Genomic DNA, 18,262 nt, shown 5'->3' with positions numbered 1-18,262 from the left:
GATCGAACCCTCATCCCCTGCATTGGAAGGCGGATTCTTAACCACTGGACCACCAGGGAAGTCCCTGACACAGAACATTATTATCACCACACAGGGTTTCTTCACACCCCTTCAACACTCTCTCCCACCCCATGAGTAACCACTATTTTCACTCCAATCCCCATAATTTTGCCTGTTTTTTAACTTCTCTAAACAGAATTATATAGTGTGTAGTTTATATGTCTGGTTTGCTTACTCAATATTATGTCTATGAGATTCACTTACGCAGGTAGTAGTCATTTGTTCCTTTTATTGCTATGTAATATTCCATTATAAGAATATACTACAATTGATTTGTCCATTCACCTGTTGAAGGATACTTGGGTTTTTTCTAACTTCTTTATCATGAATATACACCTAGGAATGGAAATGCTAGGTCACAGGTACGGTGTACATTTAGTTTTAGTAGATACGACCGAACAGTTTTCCAAACTGGTTGTACCAATTTAGACTCCCGCCAGCAATGTACAGAAGTGCCAGTCGCTCCGCATTCTCACTGACACCTGGTATCGCTGCTCTTTAAGTTTAGCCATACATTATCCGATTCAGGTTTGTAAAAGAGCACCCTGGCTGCAGTGTGGAGACCCAACTGGTGGGGTTAAGAGCAGGTTGGAGAGAGGAAGCCGAGAGCCCAGATAGGAGGCTAGTGCAGTCGTCCAGGGAAGACGTGAAAGCGTCTGGAGTGGGTGGTAATAGAGAAATCGTAGAGAAGTGGACTGATCAGGTTGTGTTCTGGAGTTGTAACCGCCGGGCCGGGCCGATGAGATGAGTGAGGGATGAGGGAAAGAGGCATCGAGGGTGAGTCTTAGATTCTCGCCTGGAAAACTTGGGTGGATAAGAGGAATTTTTTTTTTTTTTTTTGGTACGCGGGCCTCTCACTGTTGTGGCGTCTCCCGTTGCAGAGCACAGGCTCCGGACGCGCAGGCTCAGCGGCCATGGCCCATGGGCCCAGCCGCTCCGCGGAATGCGGGATCCTCCCGGACCGGGGAACGAACCCGCGTCCCCCTCATCGGCAGGCGGACTCTCAATCACTGCGCCACCAGGGAAGCCCGAGAGGACCATTTTCTGAGATGCAGAAGACTGAGGGAATAACTGATGCAGGATGAGGGAAGGTCAAGGGCTCACGTGTAGCTGTTTGAGTATATGATGTCTCCTGGAGCTCAGGCTCTCATTAGAGCCTAACACGAGGCTCTAGATTCTCCGCATAGTATAACTGGTAGGTACTGGTTGTGTGCAGAGTGCATGCTGTCTGGGTAGCGGCTAGAGCAGCGGTCCCCAACCTATTTGGCACCCGGGACCGGTTTCGTGGAAGACAATTTTTCCACGGATGGCGGGGGGGATGGTTTAGGCGGTAATGCGAGCAATGGGGAGAGGCAGATGAAGCTTCGCTCGCTCACCCGCCGCTCACCTCCTGCTGTGCGGCCCGGTTCCTAACAGGCCACGGACCACTACCGGTCCGCCGCCTGGGGGTTGGGGACCCCTGGGCTAGAGAACGTGCATGCTGTCTATAGCGGACACATCTGGGTTAGGGGCCCCGTTCTGACCCCTCGCTCGCCCTGTAACTTGGACATTATGCTGGGACTGCCCAGCTTCTAGCTTCCACCTCACAGTGTTAGAATTAAACGCGATCACATATCCATGGCACCTGGAACGTGGAAGAACGAAAACATTCACTCTTGCAAGTCCCAGGCACTAGGTGGCATTTCTTCCAAGGTTAGCGCCTTTTCCTCTCACCCACATTTTCAAAGTCACTCCAGAACAGCCTAGTTGAGGTAGCCCAGAGCCCCAAGAGGTGATCCCTCTCCCCTCCCTCGGCCTTTCCTTCCCCAGGCTCAAAGAAACAGAATGGAGAACAGCAGACGGGTTGATTCAGAATTTTATCAGCTTTTACTCCACCGGGAGGTTTCTGCAATGACAACCGAGCCTGTACAGTACACACGTTTCACTCTGGAAAAGCTGTGGGGCACAGGAAGGCGTCCGGAGGCCCGTGGGCGGCAGCAGGGCAGGCGTCAAGGCTAGGGGTGGGCAGCAGCAGAGACTGGACCAGCGGGCCCCAGGGTTTGGGGAGGATGACGAGAGCTGGAGTGACAAGGCTGCTAAGAGGGGTCGGGAGGAAGGGCGGCTGCAGGGAGAGAAGGGCACATCAGCAGTAGCAGGGAGGAGTAGATAGACAGAGGTCCCTGTCTGTGAGGGATGGAGGGGGTGGGACACAGCGCCTGTGAATGTGCTGGGGGTGGGGAGTCTATAGACATTTTTTTGGGGGGGGCAGGAGCAAGACAGACCGCTGTATAAAAGGGACTGTACAACATAACCTATGATACACTGTTTACATATGATACAAGGCTCTTTCCCTCTTTGAGTTTTAAAAAATAAATTTACAATTCCCGAGCTTTTGGTAAAAAATATATACACTCTCAGAATAGGAACGGCAGCTGCTTTGGCTGCTGCCTCTTCGGAAGGGAAAGAGGTGGTGCCAGAAAGGAGGGTGAGGCTGCACCAGGAAACCTCACACCGTAGCTGCCGGGAGCCCTGCACCCCTCAGCCCTGGAGGCCCGTGATGGGAGACAGAGGGGAGACAGACAGGTAATAAAGGCATCGCCAGAGCCCAGTTTTGCCTTTCCAGTCTCTGCCGTTTCGTTCCCCACCTTGGGGGGCTGCCTGCCCCAGGTACAGGGGTCCACCCCACCCCAGCTCTGATGGGAAGGACCAAGGGGGAGTCAAGACAGGGAGGAGGATGAGACCATGTGTTGGTATCCCACAGAAGAGCCAGAAGGGAGGTGACAACTCCCTGCTTAGCAGTGAGACACCCGAACAGCAGGAGTATGGACAGTGGGCACCCCAACCCGACCCTGCCACACCTCACCCCACTGCAATGCAGACGGAGGGTCCAATAGGCAGCTTAGGCCAGTGTTTCCCTGAGCATCTTTCACCCTCTCATGGGAGCCCACCCAGGGACCTTTGGGAGGCCTGAGGGGGGAAATCCTAAGGGCTGATGGGTAACCCTCCCGTCTGCTGCTTCTCCTTGCCCTCCCGAGCAGCTTCACCCACAAGCCTGGACATACAGGGCATCAGAGGAGCTGGGCAGGGAGTGGTGGGGCGGCGAAAGCTCCCCACACCGTCCCAGCGGCAGAGTAGACAAGGGTAGCACCAAACAGAAGGACCCCCTCCCCGGCACACACAACACCCTCCCTCAACTACCAGATGCACTCCTGCTCCTTCAAAGGGGGCGCACATACACACACACACACGCACGCACACACCCACACGGACACAAGGTAACTATAATATTCGGGGGTCCATCTAGGGGTCCCAGCGTGACCATGGAGAAGCCTGGCAGGCGGTGGAGAGGAAGGACGCCAATCCCTCCCGTAACTCCGCTCTGCGAGATGGGAAGGGGGCAGCTTTCCTGCCTGCTTGGGAAGAGGAGGCTGGGAACTGCACCTCCGGAACAGACCTCTATGCGAGGGGCTGGGGAAGGAGCTCTCTGCCCACGTTCCCTGGGAGGGCAGGCACCAGCAGAGTGTGGTTTGGGCTTGAAGGAGCAAGGCGGAGAGGACTTCAGCAGGACAAACAGGCTTGTGAGTCCAGGGCTAAGTCCACCCAACTCTTTCCTGCTCCCGGGGACAGAGGTCAGACGTGGGTTGGGACGTCGTGCAAAGTGCTTGAGTGCCAGGCGCCCAAGGACCCTGGTGAAGGGCCAGCCAGAAGCTCCGTTCTCACTGACTATTGGCCTCCAGCTTGTAGGAGAGCTCGAAAAGGAGGTTCTGGTTGTCGATGACCTGGAACTGGCGCACGTAGGCCTTGGTCTGCAGGTGATGTGGGGAGGCCTCCATATCAAGGCCTGGGGGTGTGAAGACAGGGAGGCAGTCAGGGTGCTGGCCACCCTTCTTCCCCTACACACATACCAGCCAGAGGAGAAGGGTGTGGATTGGGACAGATGTTGGGCAGGAGGGCCCCCCAGGCAGGCCAAGGAGAGAATGGAGAAATGACACATTTTAGGAAATAAACATTTAACTGGGGACCTCTCCCAGGAACCCCCCCTGCTCAGTCAAAGCTCTACCTGTAACGCTCTCAAAACGCTGTGGGTTACTCACAAAGGGGCCGGCTCCGGTATTTGCGGACGGTCCTCACTTTTTCAGCCACTGAATGCTGGGAGATGACAAGGAATGAGTCCTGAAAAGGGCACAGAAAGATGCCCCCCCTTCTAATGCTCTCCCTCCTCCAATCTCCAACTCTCTTGGTTTAACTCCCTCCAGTCCCCAGCTCTGGAGGGTCTCTAAAGGACCAAAGAAGGGGTGCAATAGGGTGCCAGGTGAGGGGGAGGCAGAGTTGCCCCCCCACCCTGAGCTGCCTGTCAGTTTTGCCACCCGTGGGCAGGTTGTCACAGTGACACCTCCAGGAAGACAGGAGTCTGTCAGGCAAGCTGGGTGCCATGAGGAAGGCTGGCACCTTTAGGCTGGATGCTAGGAGAGGACGAGGATGCCAGCCCTCCCCCACTCAATGGGAGTGAGGTTGGCAGTGCCACTCACCAGCTTCTCAATGTTCACCAAACCATCTACAAGGGTCTTACTCCCCTCGTGCAGGAAAGTCAGGTCTAGGGATGGGGAGAGAAGCAAATGGGTAAGAGAGGAGGTCCAAAGGGCCCTTCCCCTCCCCCCGACCGCACTCAATCTGGGGGGAACTCCTCTCTAGGTGGGTTCAGAGAGAGCTGAACACACACAGCTGAGTTCAGAGGGGACGGAGGGTCAGAATGGGGCATGGAGAGCGTGGAGAGAAGAATGTAGCTTGGAAGTGACTCTCACCTTTGAGGATCAGAGGCACGAAAGGAATCACAGGGGGTTTCATCTTGGAGATCACTTCTCGGTAGCTTTTGTGGTTCCTGCAGGGGTCCTAGCATTCCACAGAAGAGGGATAAAGGGACAGACAGGCCCAGTGTACCCCAAAGTCATCCCCCACTCCCTCCCTCAGCCCCTGCCCTAGAAATATCTTCAGTCAGATAGGGGTGTGTTTGGGTGTCTTGCTTGGGGCTCAACTGCTCTCCCCTCTCCTCCAGGGATAACGAAGCAGCAATCCTCCCATCTTCCCTCCCAGCGTGGTGGGCAAGGGCGGGCAGGGGTGGGGGGACCCAGGCACTAAAAACCTTGAAAGGGAAGCTTGAGGTAAAAGGTTTATGGGCACAGACATTCTCTGGGGTGCCAGTCCAGGGGCAGATAATAGAGCCAAACCCACTCACTGTCAGGTTCTCAAATTTGCGGAACAAGTTCTTGAATTTCCCTGGCAGCTTCTGCAGTTTGAAGGAAGAAGAGATGTCAGAGTGTGGAGCTCCTTGGGTTTCACGGGATCTCCTGACTAATCCCCAGGTGTTAGAGGGGGAAAGGGTCTGAGTGTCTCCCAGGGGGCTGGGATGCTGGCCGGCGGGGAAGTAGAACCAGCCCTGGGCTAGGTCTGGGGAGCTTGAAGCGGCCCAGAGGAACGAGTTATTCTGGGGAAATGGAGGCCTCTGCAGATGCACGTGCCACGTACAAGGCCTCACTGGGTGCTGTCTGAAAGCCAAGAGCTAAGGCTGCGATCTGGCCGGGACTGCCCCCTCCCACCCCACCCCCACCCCCACCCCCACCCCCAGGGGAATCCGCCTCTACTAATCTGCCCTGGGACCGGGTCCCTCAGCCCTGCTGTGTGCCCCGGGGCTGTATTTGCCAGAAGAGGGCGCCTCCTTCCAATCGGCACAAAAGCTCCCCAGAGGCGAGCAGCGGTCCCGGGAGGCCGCTTTGGGGTGAGCCCGAGATGTCTAGGCTGAGGGTGGAGGCCAAGACCCCCGAGGTGGGCCAGCACAGGTGGGAGGAGAGGAAAGGAAAGAGGTCTCATCACCTCCCAGGTGAGCCTCAGGCGGCTGACCGCGGCGTTGTCCAGCCCCATGACCACGGCGAAGAAGGACAGCAGGTCCTGGTTCTGCTTGCAGCTGCGGGGGCGGGAGGCGGGGTCAGCGGGGGGGCGGCTGGCCATGGCCTCCCCCTCCGCGGCCGCCGCACTCACATGGCCGCGATCTTGATGAACTTCTTGAGCAGCTGCGCGCGCTTGCCCGGGGCCTCGCAGAGCAGCACCTCGGTGGCCACCCAGTGCGTGACCTCGCTGCAGCGCTGCAGCAGCAGCTCCAGGTTGGCCGTTTCCCGGCGGCCGCGCTCCCCGTGGAACACGTAGTCCACGAACTCCAGCTGCACCCGCGGTGGCAGGAGGGGCCGCCAGGGCGTGGGGAGTGCGGGTGGGAAGAGGGCAGTGCGAGGCGGTGAGCAGGGTAAGGCAGGAGGACGGGGCGGGAGGGGTGGAAAATAGAAGAAAACCGGGACAGGACAGGATGCAACAGAGAGGGGGGAGAAAAGACAACCAACATTAATAATGCTCTACCATCTACTGAACACTTACCCGGTGCCAGGCGCTTGAACCGTCTGATCGACATTATTGTCCTTGCCTTATTTTCTTTAATAGTGAATATTTTACGAATTCTAACCGTGGGTCAGGCTCTGTGTAAGCAGCAATTGCATCCTGAACCACCCAGGGAGGGGGGCGGGTAAGGCGAGGTGTTTCCTCTCTCTTTGCGTTTTTTTTTTTTTTTTTTTTTAAGATAAAGGGAACAAAGGCTTAGAGAGGTTCTGGCGGCACACTGCCCCAGGGCACGCTGCCAGGGAGCGTCCTAACCAGAACTTTCAGCCCAGACGCTGCCTCCCTCCAGGCCCCCAGCCCAGCTCCAGCCTCAATCCCCACCTCGTGCACACAGCGGAACAGCTCCCAGTGGAAGGCAGTAAGGTGGTTGGCGACGTCCTCAGGCTCCCCTCGGTGGATCTCTGTGTCTCCAGGGGAGACCTGGATCTCCTCGGGGAGGGGCACCTGGTGGCAGGCAGGGACATGGGCTGGGCTTCTGAATTTCTGCTCCCGGTCCCTCTCAGCCTTCCCTGTCAGCCCAGGCTTGTGAAGTTCTTACCAGGGCCTCATAGCTGTCTCGGGTACAGGCAAACAGGTGACTGTTGATGCCCAGCGTGGTGAAGACACAGTCTTCGGTCGGCTGGAGAAGGACCTTCTCTGCAGGAGAACGAGCTGCCCTGCCTCAGCCCCGGCCCCTGTACCCTCACACACCCCAGCCACCACCGCCGTCCCCTCCAGAAACTCCTAATCCCGCCCAGACATGTTCTAGACTAACAGGACTCATATCATCACCAGTTTATGCCATATTTATCTGACATTTTTCAAAAAATGAGTTCTCTTGCATTTATAACCTCCTTTTGGCTCCCAACCTTCTTTATAGCTCTTCTCTTAGTCTATCATCCATCCCTGTGACACTGGGAAAGCAGGAATTTTTTTTTCTGAATTAGAGGAAAATAAGGCTATGACTACACTGCAGGGTTTTTGCCTTCCTACCGGGATTGGAGGCCCACCCTGTGCCTTTGGCCTCAAAAACGTAGCATCCTTAGATGCTCGTGGAAGTTAAAGGACAAGATTCCAATGTAAGAGGCAAAGCACCCAGGCAGCATGCAAGTGTCCTGGACCACTGCTCCCCAACTTTAATGTGCACAAGAATCACCCGGGGATCTTGTTAAAACGCACATTCTGATTCTGCAGGTCTGGAGTGGGGTCTGAGATACTGCATTTTTAGCAAGCTCCCAGGTGATGCTCATGTGTCTGGTCCCAGGACCGCACTTGGAGTAGCAGCCAGGGCCTAGAATTCAGTCTTTACTCCTGCCCCAAGGCACTGGGCTTGTGAATTTCTTTTTTTGTGCCCCCCACCCCCCCCACCCCCGCTCCCCAGCCCAGCTCCTTCTGACCCTCACCTCCTGAGGAGGCCACAGCTACCAGGATGAGGGAATCCTCACGCCCCGCAGGCTCCTCTGAGTACTGCAATTTCTCCGTCACAGAGCCCAGAATGTCCTGCACAGATGCTGAGAGGCGGCTGCGTATGGTCACGTAGGAATGGTCAGGCATATAGACCCGGCAGAAGACTGGATAGAGACCGGGAGGTGGTTTTTCACCAGTGGGCAGAACAGCAGCATCAGCACAGTTCCCCCCTGGGCACCTCTGTTCCCCACCCCACCCCAACCTGAAATTGGTTGGCCTCTGAAAAATATGCTGTGAAAAGGACTGGTTCTATGAAAAAGGGAGACTCCACAGAGGGTGCCCGAGATCCGGAGCCCCCGGAGCCACTAAGGAATCCCTGCCCCTCCTACGGTCCACACTCACTCTCATCGGAACCCCGGAAGGCCACGCGGGTCTGCAGACAGGAGTCTATCCGACGGAAGTGGCGGAAGAGTGGCTTCACCTGCTTGCTGGGCAGCTGGCTCTCGTCCGGGATCCTGCTGTGGACACAGCTGGGCATCAGGAAGTCCTGCCAGGCATACTGCATGCAAGGCAGGCAACATCAATCAGGGATATCAGAACTGGTCAAGGATGCCCCGGCATCAGGTTCAGAGAGTGGTGAAGGGGGTAAGAAGAGAGGACGATGGCCAGCATGGGACAACTGTCTGAATGACCCAAATCAAATGCCACCTCTTCCGTGAATTCTTCTCTATCCATCCCACCCACCAGGAGAGGTCACCATTTTGTCTTAATAGCTGTAGGACATTGGGCTAATATTTGTTTATGTTAATGTCTTATCTCTTTTACAAGATTGAGAGCTGACTGAATTTTATTTTCATCCTACAGGTCTAGCACACTGCCTGGCACATGGTAGGTGTAGGTCATCAGCTGTCTGCTGAATTTTGCCAACAAGAACTTCACAGTCTGGGGGACTTGCCCAGTGGTGCAGTGGTTAAGAATCCGCCTGCCAGTGCAGGGGACACGGTTCAAGCCCTGGTCCGGGAAGATCTCACATGCCGCAGAGCAGCTAAGCCTGTGCTCCACAACTACTGAGGCTGCGCTCTAGAGCCTACGAGCCACAACTACTGAGCCCGTGTGCCACAACTACTGAAGCCCGCGTGCCTAGAGCTTACGCTCCACAACAAGAGAAGCCACTGCAATGAGAGGCCCGCGCACCGCAATGAAGAGCAGCCCCCGCTCACTGCAACTAGAGAAAGCCCGCACGCAGCAACGAAGACCCAACGCAGCCAAAAATAAAATAAATTAAAAAAAAAAAAGAACTTCACAGTCTGGGAGGGAGGGAGACATGCATACAGCTACATCTAACACGAGGCAGGAGGTGTTAGGTGATATAATAAAGGTACAAGAAGAGTTACGTTGGTATGGGGGAGGGACAGCTACTACTAAAAGATGCCTTCACTGGGAGGATGGCATTTGACCTGGACCTTGAAGGACAACAGGAAGAGAAGGGGGTGGGAGGAGGGCACGCTGGGGTGAACCACATAAGTGACAGCAGGAAGTTGGGAACACAAAGGTGTTCGTGGGATGGTGGGGTGTATAGGGAGTGTCACGGGTGAAGGGGGATGTGGGAGATGAGATGGGAAGAATGACCAGAGGCAGAAAGAGAGAGTCTCGGATGTTGCAACTTTATCTTGTAGGCAATGGGGGGCCGTGGATATTCTTGGAACAGAAGCACAATGTTGTCAAGTTTGAAAGATCTCTCTGGGGTCAGCATAAGAAAGACACAAAGCCATAAGCTGAAGCCCTGGATGGGAGGCTGTGGCGATAATCCAGGTGAGAGATAATGACGCCTAAATGAGGGTTATGATGGTGGGATGGAGCAGGGAGAAACTGAAAGGGCTGAAAAGACGGAGGGATGGATGCGGTAGTGTCCTGAAGCCAGCTCACATTGGTTCATGAAAGCAGATTGTTAAATTTTGGGGAGTTCTGCCAACTGGTTTTTAAACATAGCCATTCAAAATTTAATTATACATACATATGTAAACTTACATATATATAAAACATATATTTATATATAAACATATATATATATATGTTTTATAAACTTACAGCCAAATTATTACCCAAAAAGTAGTTTCCTAATTGTTTCACTACCTTTTACTCTTATCTATGCTCTTCAGGTTAAGTTACGTCTGTTGGATTTATATGGTGAAGATAGTACCTAATGGCCTGCTACTGCACATCTCTTCCCAACTTCACATTCAGTAATGTCATACTGGTAGCTTGGAATCAACCACAGTGAGAGAATTTACACCATGGGAATCAGCAAAAGCTATAAACCAGGGCTCTTTTTCCTGAAGTGCTGATCGTTCAATATTTATCAGTACACCATTGGATTGACAAATAAATGGATGGGAGAATGGACCCCAAAAATGACTGGAGACAGTGCTTTGTGCTACTCTCCAGTAAGAGAAAGGGAATGAAAATAAAAGCATCTTGGAGCCCAAAGGCCACAGGCACCCAGCCCTGTAATAGAGGAACAAGGGGGATTTCTTTCCTGTCCCCTCCCCCAGCCTATTCCCCTCACTTTAGCTCCACTGTTTCCACAAGCTGGTGCAGCCTCAGTGTGTCCTCTCGCAGGTCCTGGTAAAGGGACTCATCCTTCATAATCAGCAGGTACAGATCCTGCAGAGATGAGAAGAGAGAAGGTGAGGGCAGGGGTCTCAAGCATCACCCTCTGCGAGGGCGGGGCAGGGTCTCCATGCCTGCGAGCACAGAAGAACCGTACATGCTAAGGCTCACTGGCATCATTTCCTTCCAGGTACCCAGCTTGAGAAGTATGGTTCCTTCAAAGGGGTCCCCTTCCAGAGCAAACAGCCTGCTCACCCACCTTCTCATCCCAGGCCCACCTTGATGATGCGGCCAGCCCCCTCTTCCTCCTGCAGCAGCCCTTGGTAGGTGTCCAAGAAATGAAGGAGCATGGCTAGACAGGCCTGCTTCCGGCCAAGCCCCTCGGGGCCCTCCATGCCTCCTGCCCAAACAAAGCTGACCCCTAAGTTAAGAAAAAGCCCTGGGCAGGCAGACCTGAGGACACCGGGAAGGGGTATGGGAGGCAATGGGAGGCAAGGCTACCCCTAAAAATTCTCTAGGTTTGGGGCCATGGAGAAAGGGGCTCCAGGGGCCCTTGGAACCAAGACCACCTCATGCCCCAGCCCAGGTTTTTGCCAGAGTAGGTAGGGATGACACCCACTAGACCACATCCAGCTCCTGCCCCTGCCTGTTTGAATTTCACCTGAGAAAATTCACTAGAAGCCACTCTGCCTGGACCCACCCAACCCCTGATCAGCCCACAGCCTGGAGCTTACAGCAGGCTGATAAAGGCCAATGGTGCTAACCACAAGCCTGACAAGACTTCAGTGTAAGGCCTGGTGTTTCTAAGAGAGCCTATGATATTCTACTCACTGGCCTGACGTTTATAATTAGGTCCTAGAATAACCTGGTGAGAGGCCCTGTGAATAGCCCAGCCAGTGGCTTGTCTCTAGTAGACCCCGCTGAAGCACAGCCACGACCTGATGTTTACATCAGACCCTGTAATAACTCACTGGGCAACCAGATGTTCAGAGCAATAATTCAGTGGGGAGAGAGGCACTCTTAATAGAGTAATAACCCCTTACATCTATACAGGGCTCTGCAGTCTCCAGAGCACTCCCACATCTGCTGTCAGAATGGTCTCCACAGCAGCCCCATAGAGAGGCAGGGCAGGTGCTATTTACCCCCGTTTTACAGAAGAGGAAACTGAGGCCCCAGGAGGTTAGGTGAGCTGCCCAAGGTCACACAGCTGGTGAGTGAAAAACCTGGAATTGAAACCCAGGTGTGTTTTCTAGGGAAGAGCTTAGACCCTCACATCACATGTGGGGTGAGGGGGGGTGGCTCCCTCCTGACCTCCCCTTTTGCAAGCTCCCCAAAAGGATATTACTGGTGTAGCTCCTGCAGAAACTTCTCCGTGGGAAGGAAGAGAGAATGCGTGAGGACGATGTCATCCAGCAGGATATCTGTAGAGAGCAATTGTCACCACTGATGTCGGGAGGGCACTTCCAGGACCCAATTTGACACCCACCACCCCCTCTCTTGCCTCCGAGGGCAAATTCTCTTTAGCCAGGCTGGAGCCCCAGCCACCTGCCCAGTCACGCTCTGCACACACACACGCGCACACACACACACATGTGAAGGTTCTGGGCAGCCGCTGCGGGGGTGGGGTTGGCAGCTGCCGAGGCGGCTGGAGAGAAGGAGGGGGCGCGCTTGCATGGCCACGCCCACTTCTCTCCAATGTGTGTGGGAAGCTGGTCAGTTAATACACCAAGCTTGAGATCTGCCTGAAAAAAAGAGGAAGAGGTAGCCCCCAGAAGTGTCTCTAGACAAAGAGAACTTTTAAGCACAGAGGTTAGGGTCAACGTGTGTGTGTGTGTGTGTGTGTGTCCCTCCGCCCTTCTTCACTCCCTACCTAACAAATTTGAGTTCCAACTAGGCAGGTGAGAACCAGCCCCATTCAAAGGGAGAGGGAGCGACTGCCATCTCTTTGATCCCAAAGCCTTTAAATAGAAAGCCTGTGTCCTCCGGACGCCCAGGGATGAAAGAGTTAATGATGGAAGGGTGGAGGGGAGTGGTTCCTCACACCACCCTTTCTCCCTCCACACCCCCATCTGGGCCTGGCTCAGCCCGTCAGCCAGGTACAAGGTCGCCCTGACTTGCAGCCAGACCTGGGGTGGGGCAGGGCAGCCTGGCACACACAGACAGGCAGGGTTCGGGGAGGGAGCCAGGTGTCCTCACCAGGACAGGTTAGGGCCAGGTCCCCAGGTACTGCCCCAGGGCAAAACCAAGGCTTCTGATGGCCCCCGGGTCACCGTCCCCTGGCCTCCAATTCCAGCCATGAAGGTGGAGCAGGAGAATCAACACCAGATCCTCTACTTCAACTACTTCATTTCACAAATGAGAAACTGAGGCCCAGAGCTGTGGGAGGGACTTGCGTGGAGCTGGAGTAAGAACCCAGACTCCTGAGGCCAGCAGAGCATCAGAGTACAGTGGGCAGGTGGGGCTGCTTAGACGTTTGAGAGCCTTTGGTTAGTTTGGGGTACCTTCTGTAAGCCCCCTCCTCCCACACGCCCTGGGAGGGAACCGAGATGGCTTAAGAACATTGGTTATATTGGAGAATATCAGAGTGGCAGGTTACGCTGATTCTCATTCACTCTGGGACTGGTTTGGGGTTCCCCAAAGCAGTTACTCTGGGGATCCAGCCTGCCAGTCCAGATAATACGGTGACAGTCAGTTCAAGAGTCCTTCCCCAGGGAAGACTGAGCAGCGCCTGTGGCACCAGGCCCCTGCCCCTGCGGAAGGGGAAAGACAGTTTCTCCCTTTTCCTCTCTGCCAAGTTTTTAAAGTGAGTCTGAGCCCCCCAGCCCTGACCCGCAGCTCCAGGTATGGGGACGAGGAATAGGGATGCCCAAAATCTTTCCTCTACTCTTTATCTCACAGGAGAGCTAAACAGAGCAAAGGAAGAGGAACGTGGGGGCAGAGTGGGGGAGATGCTGCTATGGGGGCTACAGTTTGGCGTCTGTCTCTTCCAAGGCAGGCTCTGGTCCAATGTACAGCCTCCCCAGGGAATGTGTCATAGAGACATAGGGTGTGTGGTGTAGGCGGGAAGTTATGGTTAAGAGAGCTGTGTGTGTCTGATATTTTTCTAATTAAATCCAAAAGGTGTCAGCTCCCCAGGGCAACTACAACCTGAGCCAAGGAGAGTACCTGGGTGTTGAGAAAAATCTAGGGGAGTGGAGCCCCATTCCACACACCTGGGTTAGGACTCCCTGCAAAGGTCTGGGAGCAAAGCATGAAACCCCATCTTTAGGCCCTCAACCAGGGCTCCCAATCCTCAGACCCCGCTGGGCTTGGTGAAATGCCGAGAGCTAGCCCTAAAGACCCTCCGGTCTTCTACCTCAGCCACTAACCAGCAATCTGAGGCCTCAGTTTCCTCAGAATCCCCTTAGTACGGGTGCTGGTGGGGAGTGGCAAAATAGCATCATCATTCAGGGAATAAGCCTCTCAGGGTGCGGTTATTTTTTAAAGAGGCCATGTGCTGAGGCCTGCCACCGGAAGGGTGGGAGTCGGAGAGGTTCAGACCCCCCGGGATGCTGCAGGGCCCTGATGTCTGCCCAGCTGCCTCTCCCCCAACAAATACCTTCTGAGTCAGCCCCCAACTAGAATACCTCCCTCCCCCCAAGCTGCTAAGGACAATACATCCCTTTGCCGGAGCCCAAAAGGCAGCTTGGGCCGCGTGCCTGTCTGGCACTGCCCCACTGAGTGGGCCAGCCCTCTGATCTGGGTCTTCTAAACGGAATCGGGGACTCCTGGAAGGTCTTGTGGGGCTTGGCCACCTCTAGGGGGCTGCACTGACTGGTCTGGGCAGCTTCCATCTTAGTGTGTCAGGCCTTAATTTTGGGCCACAGAAGGAGGTAGTCAGCATCAGGGACGCATGAGGGTCTAGATGAAACGTCCAGGTGAGAGGAAGGGTGGCTTAAGGAGAGAAAGGGGTTCAGCTTCTTCTGCAGCCATGGGTGAGGCTGCTACAGGGAGGAAGGTGGCACTGCCACTTCTCTGCTGCAGAAAGGTCTGTTCCTCCCATAGGCCCCCAGCTGACCACTCAACCCTCCCCCGCCCCCACGCCGAGGCTCGGCATAGGGCAACCCCCACCCACCGTCCAAGGGCAAAGGAAGAGGAACCAGGTGGCAACCCCCTACTCCGGGATGGATGAGCCAGCCACCCCTTACCTGAGGCGGCGCTGTCCTTGGTGGCCCCTCCGGCCAGCCGCTCCAGAACCCGGTTCAGAAGATGCTCCGGCCGCTCGGGGGCGCCCAGCGGGGCCCAGGGTGGGGAAGTCAGAGGCTCGCCCGGGGACAGCTCGTCTGAGGAGTATGAGGAAGGGGAGCGCAGGGGACCCCCTCCCCCGAGAGGCCCGGGCCCCGGCACCTCCTCCAGCTGCAGCCAACAGGGCCCCCCGCTGCCGAGATCCTCCGCGACCCCCGCCGGCTCTCCACCGTCCTCCTCTGGGGGCGGCTCCAGACCCGGCTCGGCGAGGGGCTCCCGGAGGAAAGCTGGGAGCAGCAGACGAGACACGCTCTGACGCCGCTGCAGCGGCCGCGGTCCCCCGGCTAGACCGCCGCCCCCGCCAGGTCCCCCACCCCCTCCAGGCCCGCCGCAGCTCCCCGGACCCCCGCCGGGACCTCCCGCCACCGTTCGCCCCGCCAGCTGCGACGTCTGCTTCTTCAGAAATTTCTCCAGCGGCTTCATGCTCCCCCCCGCCCCTTTGCTCGGGGCCGCCGGGGGACCCAGGTGTCCCAGGCACAGGCGGGGGTGGGGTGGGGACACGGTGCTCAGATCTGGAGGGTCACAGCGGAGGGCCGTGCCAGGCGCCGGACTGGGGGCCAGAGGTGCCCGAGGTGCGCTGGCCGGAGTCCAGTGGCCAGGGACCGGGGGAGGTGCCAGAGGGAAGGAGTGCCCGCTCTTAGTGGCCCCCCATGCCGGCTGCAGCGCACGCGGCCCGAAGGGTGGTTAGGCTGCGGGGCCGGTGCCCAAGACTCTGCGCTCCTGGGCCGGGCTGCGGCGGCAGAGCCAGCGGGCGGAGCGCAAGGCTGAGAGGACGCAGCGGCGGCGGCGGCAGCGGCGGCGGTGGCGGCTGCGCTCCCGGCCCGGAGGAAGGTGGCAGAACTGAGACCGCGCCCCCTCCTCCAGTCCCCGCCCAGTCCCCTCCCCTCCCCTAAATGGACCCGCCCCCTGGGCCGCGCCAGGCTTCAACTTGGGGCTGACCGCGAGGGAAACAGTAAGGGCTGACCGGCATTGGGTTCAGAGCAGACGCAGACATTAAGGACAAGGGTGAGGGAGTAATTTACCAATGGAGAGGGGGTTCCTGGCTCGAGGCTTACGAGGACTCTTGGTATCATTGCAAAGAACCAGGCTGAACCTTGACTCACCTACCTGTATTCAGGTGAGGCCTACAAAAATTGCTGATTGGGTGTCCATCACTCTCGATCTCGGTTGTGTGCTCTGTTGCCATACTCACTGGAATATGTGGTCTTTATCTTGCTTCTGTAAGAAGGGATGGGAAGGCCTCCGGTGCATTGGCATTGGAACTGGGGGCGGTACCCATCTGCCCTTTCTGGTAGGGCACCATAGGTGGTGAGGGCCTGGCCTGTGGGAGGCAGGTACTGGCAGGCAGGTAGGAGCCAGGTAGGGAGCAGCAGGTTGTGGCAGGTCTAATTAGGGTGAAGAGAAGAGACAGTAGGCAGGTGGAGGAGGAGACCAGGGGCACAAGGGCACCTGAGCCTACTGGCAGCAGGAGGAAGCAGAACCCTGGAGATGGGTGATAAGCTCTAGAACTTCCAACCAACACCATCAGGCATAGAGAGCCCCTCCAGAGGTGACACAACCATGGAGTGGGCAAAGTGGTACCGAATTTGCACTCCAAATAATCCTTAATCCTGATCCTATGCCCAGATCATTCTGTCCCTAAGGGTACACTGTCCCAGGAGGAGGGGTGTATAGAGACACGTGCAGTGTAAGCACATCAAGGTTAAGGTAACAAGGTGGGAGAGTAGCACCAGGCAACAGACGGGTCGAGGCTCCTTGGACAATGCCCCACCTCTGTTTACCGTGCACGGACCAGGCAGGGACAGGAATGCTAAAGGCTGGGAGTGGTGGTAGAACTGAATAGGGTGTGTATTACACATGTGTCACTGTGTGTGCTTATCTGGTCCTACGTGTACAAGAGCATGTGTTCACAGAAATAAAGCTTTGTACACCCATCTGTTTGTGGATTTGCAAAAAGGAACAGTAAAAAAAAAAGAGAGCACAATTTTGGCTAAGAAGCTAGAATAAATATCAAAGTATCAGTTTCCTGGACCCACTTTATTGGATACCCTAATATCCCTGGGGTTAAGAGGGGAAACTGGCTGGAGTGGCTTGGAGCTCCCCAGGCATTTTATGAACCAAGTAAGAAGAGGGGAGGGCTCCACTCCCAGCACATGCCACAGTTACCAGATTAAACTGGTTGCCTTGGTAACGTCCTCTCTGGGCAGGATCTGGGATTGTCGGCTAGGAAGGGGGAAGAATTGGGCAGTGTGGAGGGTGTAGGGGCTGCAAATAAAAGGGTCAAAGAGACTTCTGGAAACCGGAGTGTGGGGAAACAGGACCTCAGCACACTCCAACTACTCAAGGATGTCAGGCATAGACTAAGTTGAAGACCTTGAATCAGAGAGGAAAACCAGCATCGAGTTATGGTCCTCCTAGAACAGCAGTGGTTCTCACACCAATTGCACACTGTAATCCAGGGAACTTTTCAAAAATACTGTTCCCCAGGCCACACCTCAAATCAATTAAATCAGATCTCTGAGGTAGGGCCAAGGTTTATGGTATTTTTTAAAAGATCCCCAAGTGATTCATATAGCCAGGGTTGAAAATCACTGCCCTAGAGGGACAACCCAACCTAAGTGGGCTGCAGATGCTGGGAGACAACTTGGGGATTCTAAGTCCTTGGCTCTTCTGAGTCTCCCGTAAGGCCTGTGCGCCGACCTTGTGGGGAGGATTGTTGGCAGGGCATCTACACTCCATGAAGAAATAGAGGGAGAGAGGGTGGTATGAATAACACCTGTGAGGAGACGGAGGCAAAAAACTGTGAGAGCCCAGCCCATGGACTTCTGGAAGGGGATAGGACAGGGCTACCTAAGGCTGATCCGTCTGCCCCTTAACACTCTCGCCTTCTTTCTGCCCACTGAGAGGCAGGCCGGGAGGGCAGAGAACCTGGGGGCTTTGCTGAGCTTGAGTTTCTTCTTGCTGAGCTGGTTACCAGGGCAACAGAGAGAGCAATGGGATCTAACTGCAGGACTGGAGAATCAAGAGGCAGGGGTGAGGGGGAAATATCATGCTCATTCCTCCTGCCAGCAACGCACCCCCAAGGCTGGCTGGCATCCTTTGGATGACCCCAAGAGATCAGGCCCATAGTTACCCATCACTCTGCAGAGGAGAAGGTAAGTAAACTGACATGAGTCAAAGAGGAATTAGGGCTGAGGGTCAGAAGAGTCAATGGTTCTCTGGCTGTGGCAGCAGCACCAAAGGGTATAGGAGGGAGTCCCAACTGTCATTTTAAGATGCACCATGATGCCCATGCCCCCAGTGTACAAAGACTTGTGGGACCCAAGGACAGATGCTGCCAGCTCCACACTGAATTCAACTGCTTCCCCACATCAGGGATAGCCTTTGTAGTAAACTTCCATACCACCCAGGATCTGGAGGATCTGCAGGAGGAAATAGTCAACTCAAAGCTAGCTACCAAGTGGCCTAGGTAACTGGGAGTGTGAGCCAGAGCTGGTCTTTCAAT

General features: G+C 55.5%; 1 protein-coding gene across 1 annotated transcript; it reads right to left on the bottom strand.

Annotated features, from left to right (window-relative positions):
- Positions 1–3,741: 3,741 nt before the first annotated feature.
- On the bottom strand, positions 3,742–15,421 carry RAPGEFL1 (Rap guanine nucleotide exchange factor like 1). The gene is made up of 15 exons (XM_079904846.1): positions 14,661–15,421; positions 11,819–11,894; positions 10,752–10,887; positions 10,430–10,527; positions 8,266–8,378; positions 7,860–8,027; positions 7,016–7,113; positions 6,799–6,921; positions 6,073–6,251; positions 5,908–5,998; positions 5,273–5,323; positions 4,842–4,929; positions 4,569–4,633; positions 4,134–4,188; positions 3,742–3,880 (listed from the first exon to the last, which is right to left on the bottom strand). Exons 1-15 carry the CDS (start codon positions 15,178–15,180, stop codon positions 3,756–3,758), a joined length of 1,986 nt encoding a protein of 661 aa, XP_079760972.1. The 5' UTR covers positions 15,181–15,421; the 3' UTR covers positions 3,742–3,755.
- Positions 15,422–18,262: the final 2,841 nt, after the last annotated feature.

Source organism: Stenella coeruleoalba (assembly GCF_951394435.1).
Source record: "Stenella coeruleoalba genome assembly, chromosome: 19".
NCBI lineage: Eukaryota > Metazoa > Chordata > Mammalia > Artiodactyla > Delphinidae > Stenella > Stenella coeruleoalba.
The sequence above is the reverse complement of the archived record's forward strand: the minus strand, read 5'-3'. Positions and strand labels throughout refer to the sequence as shown.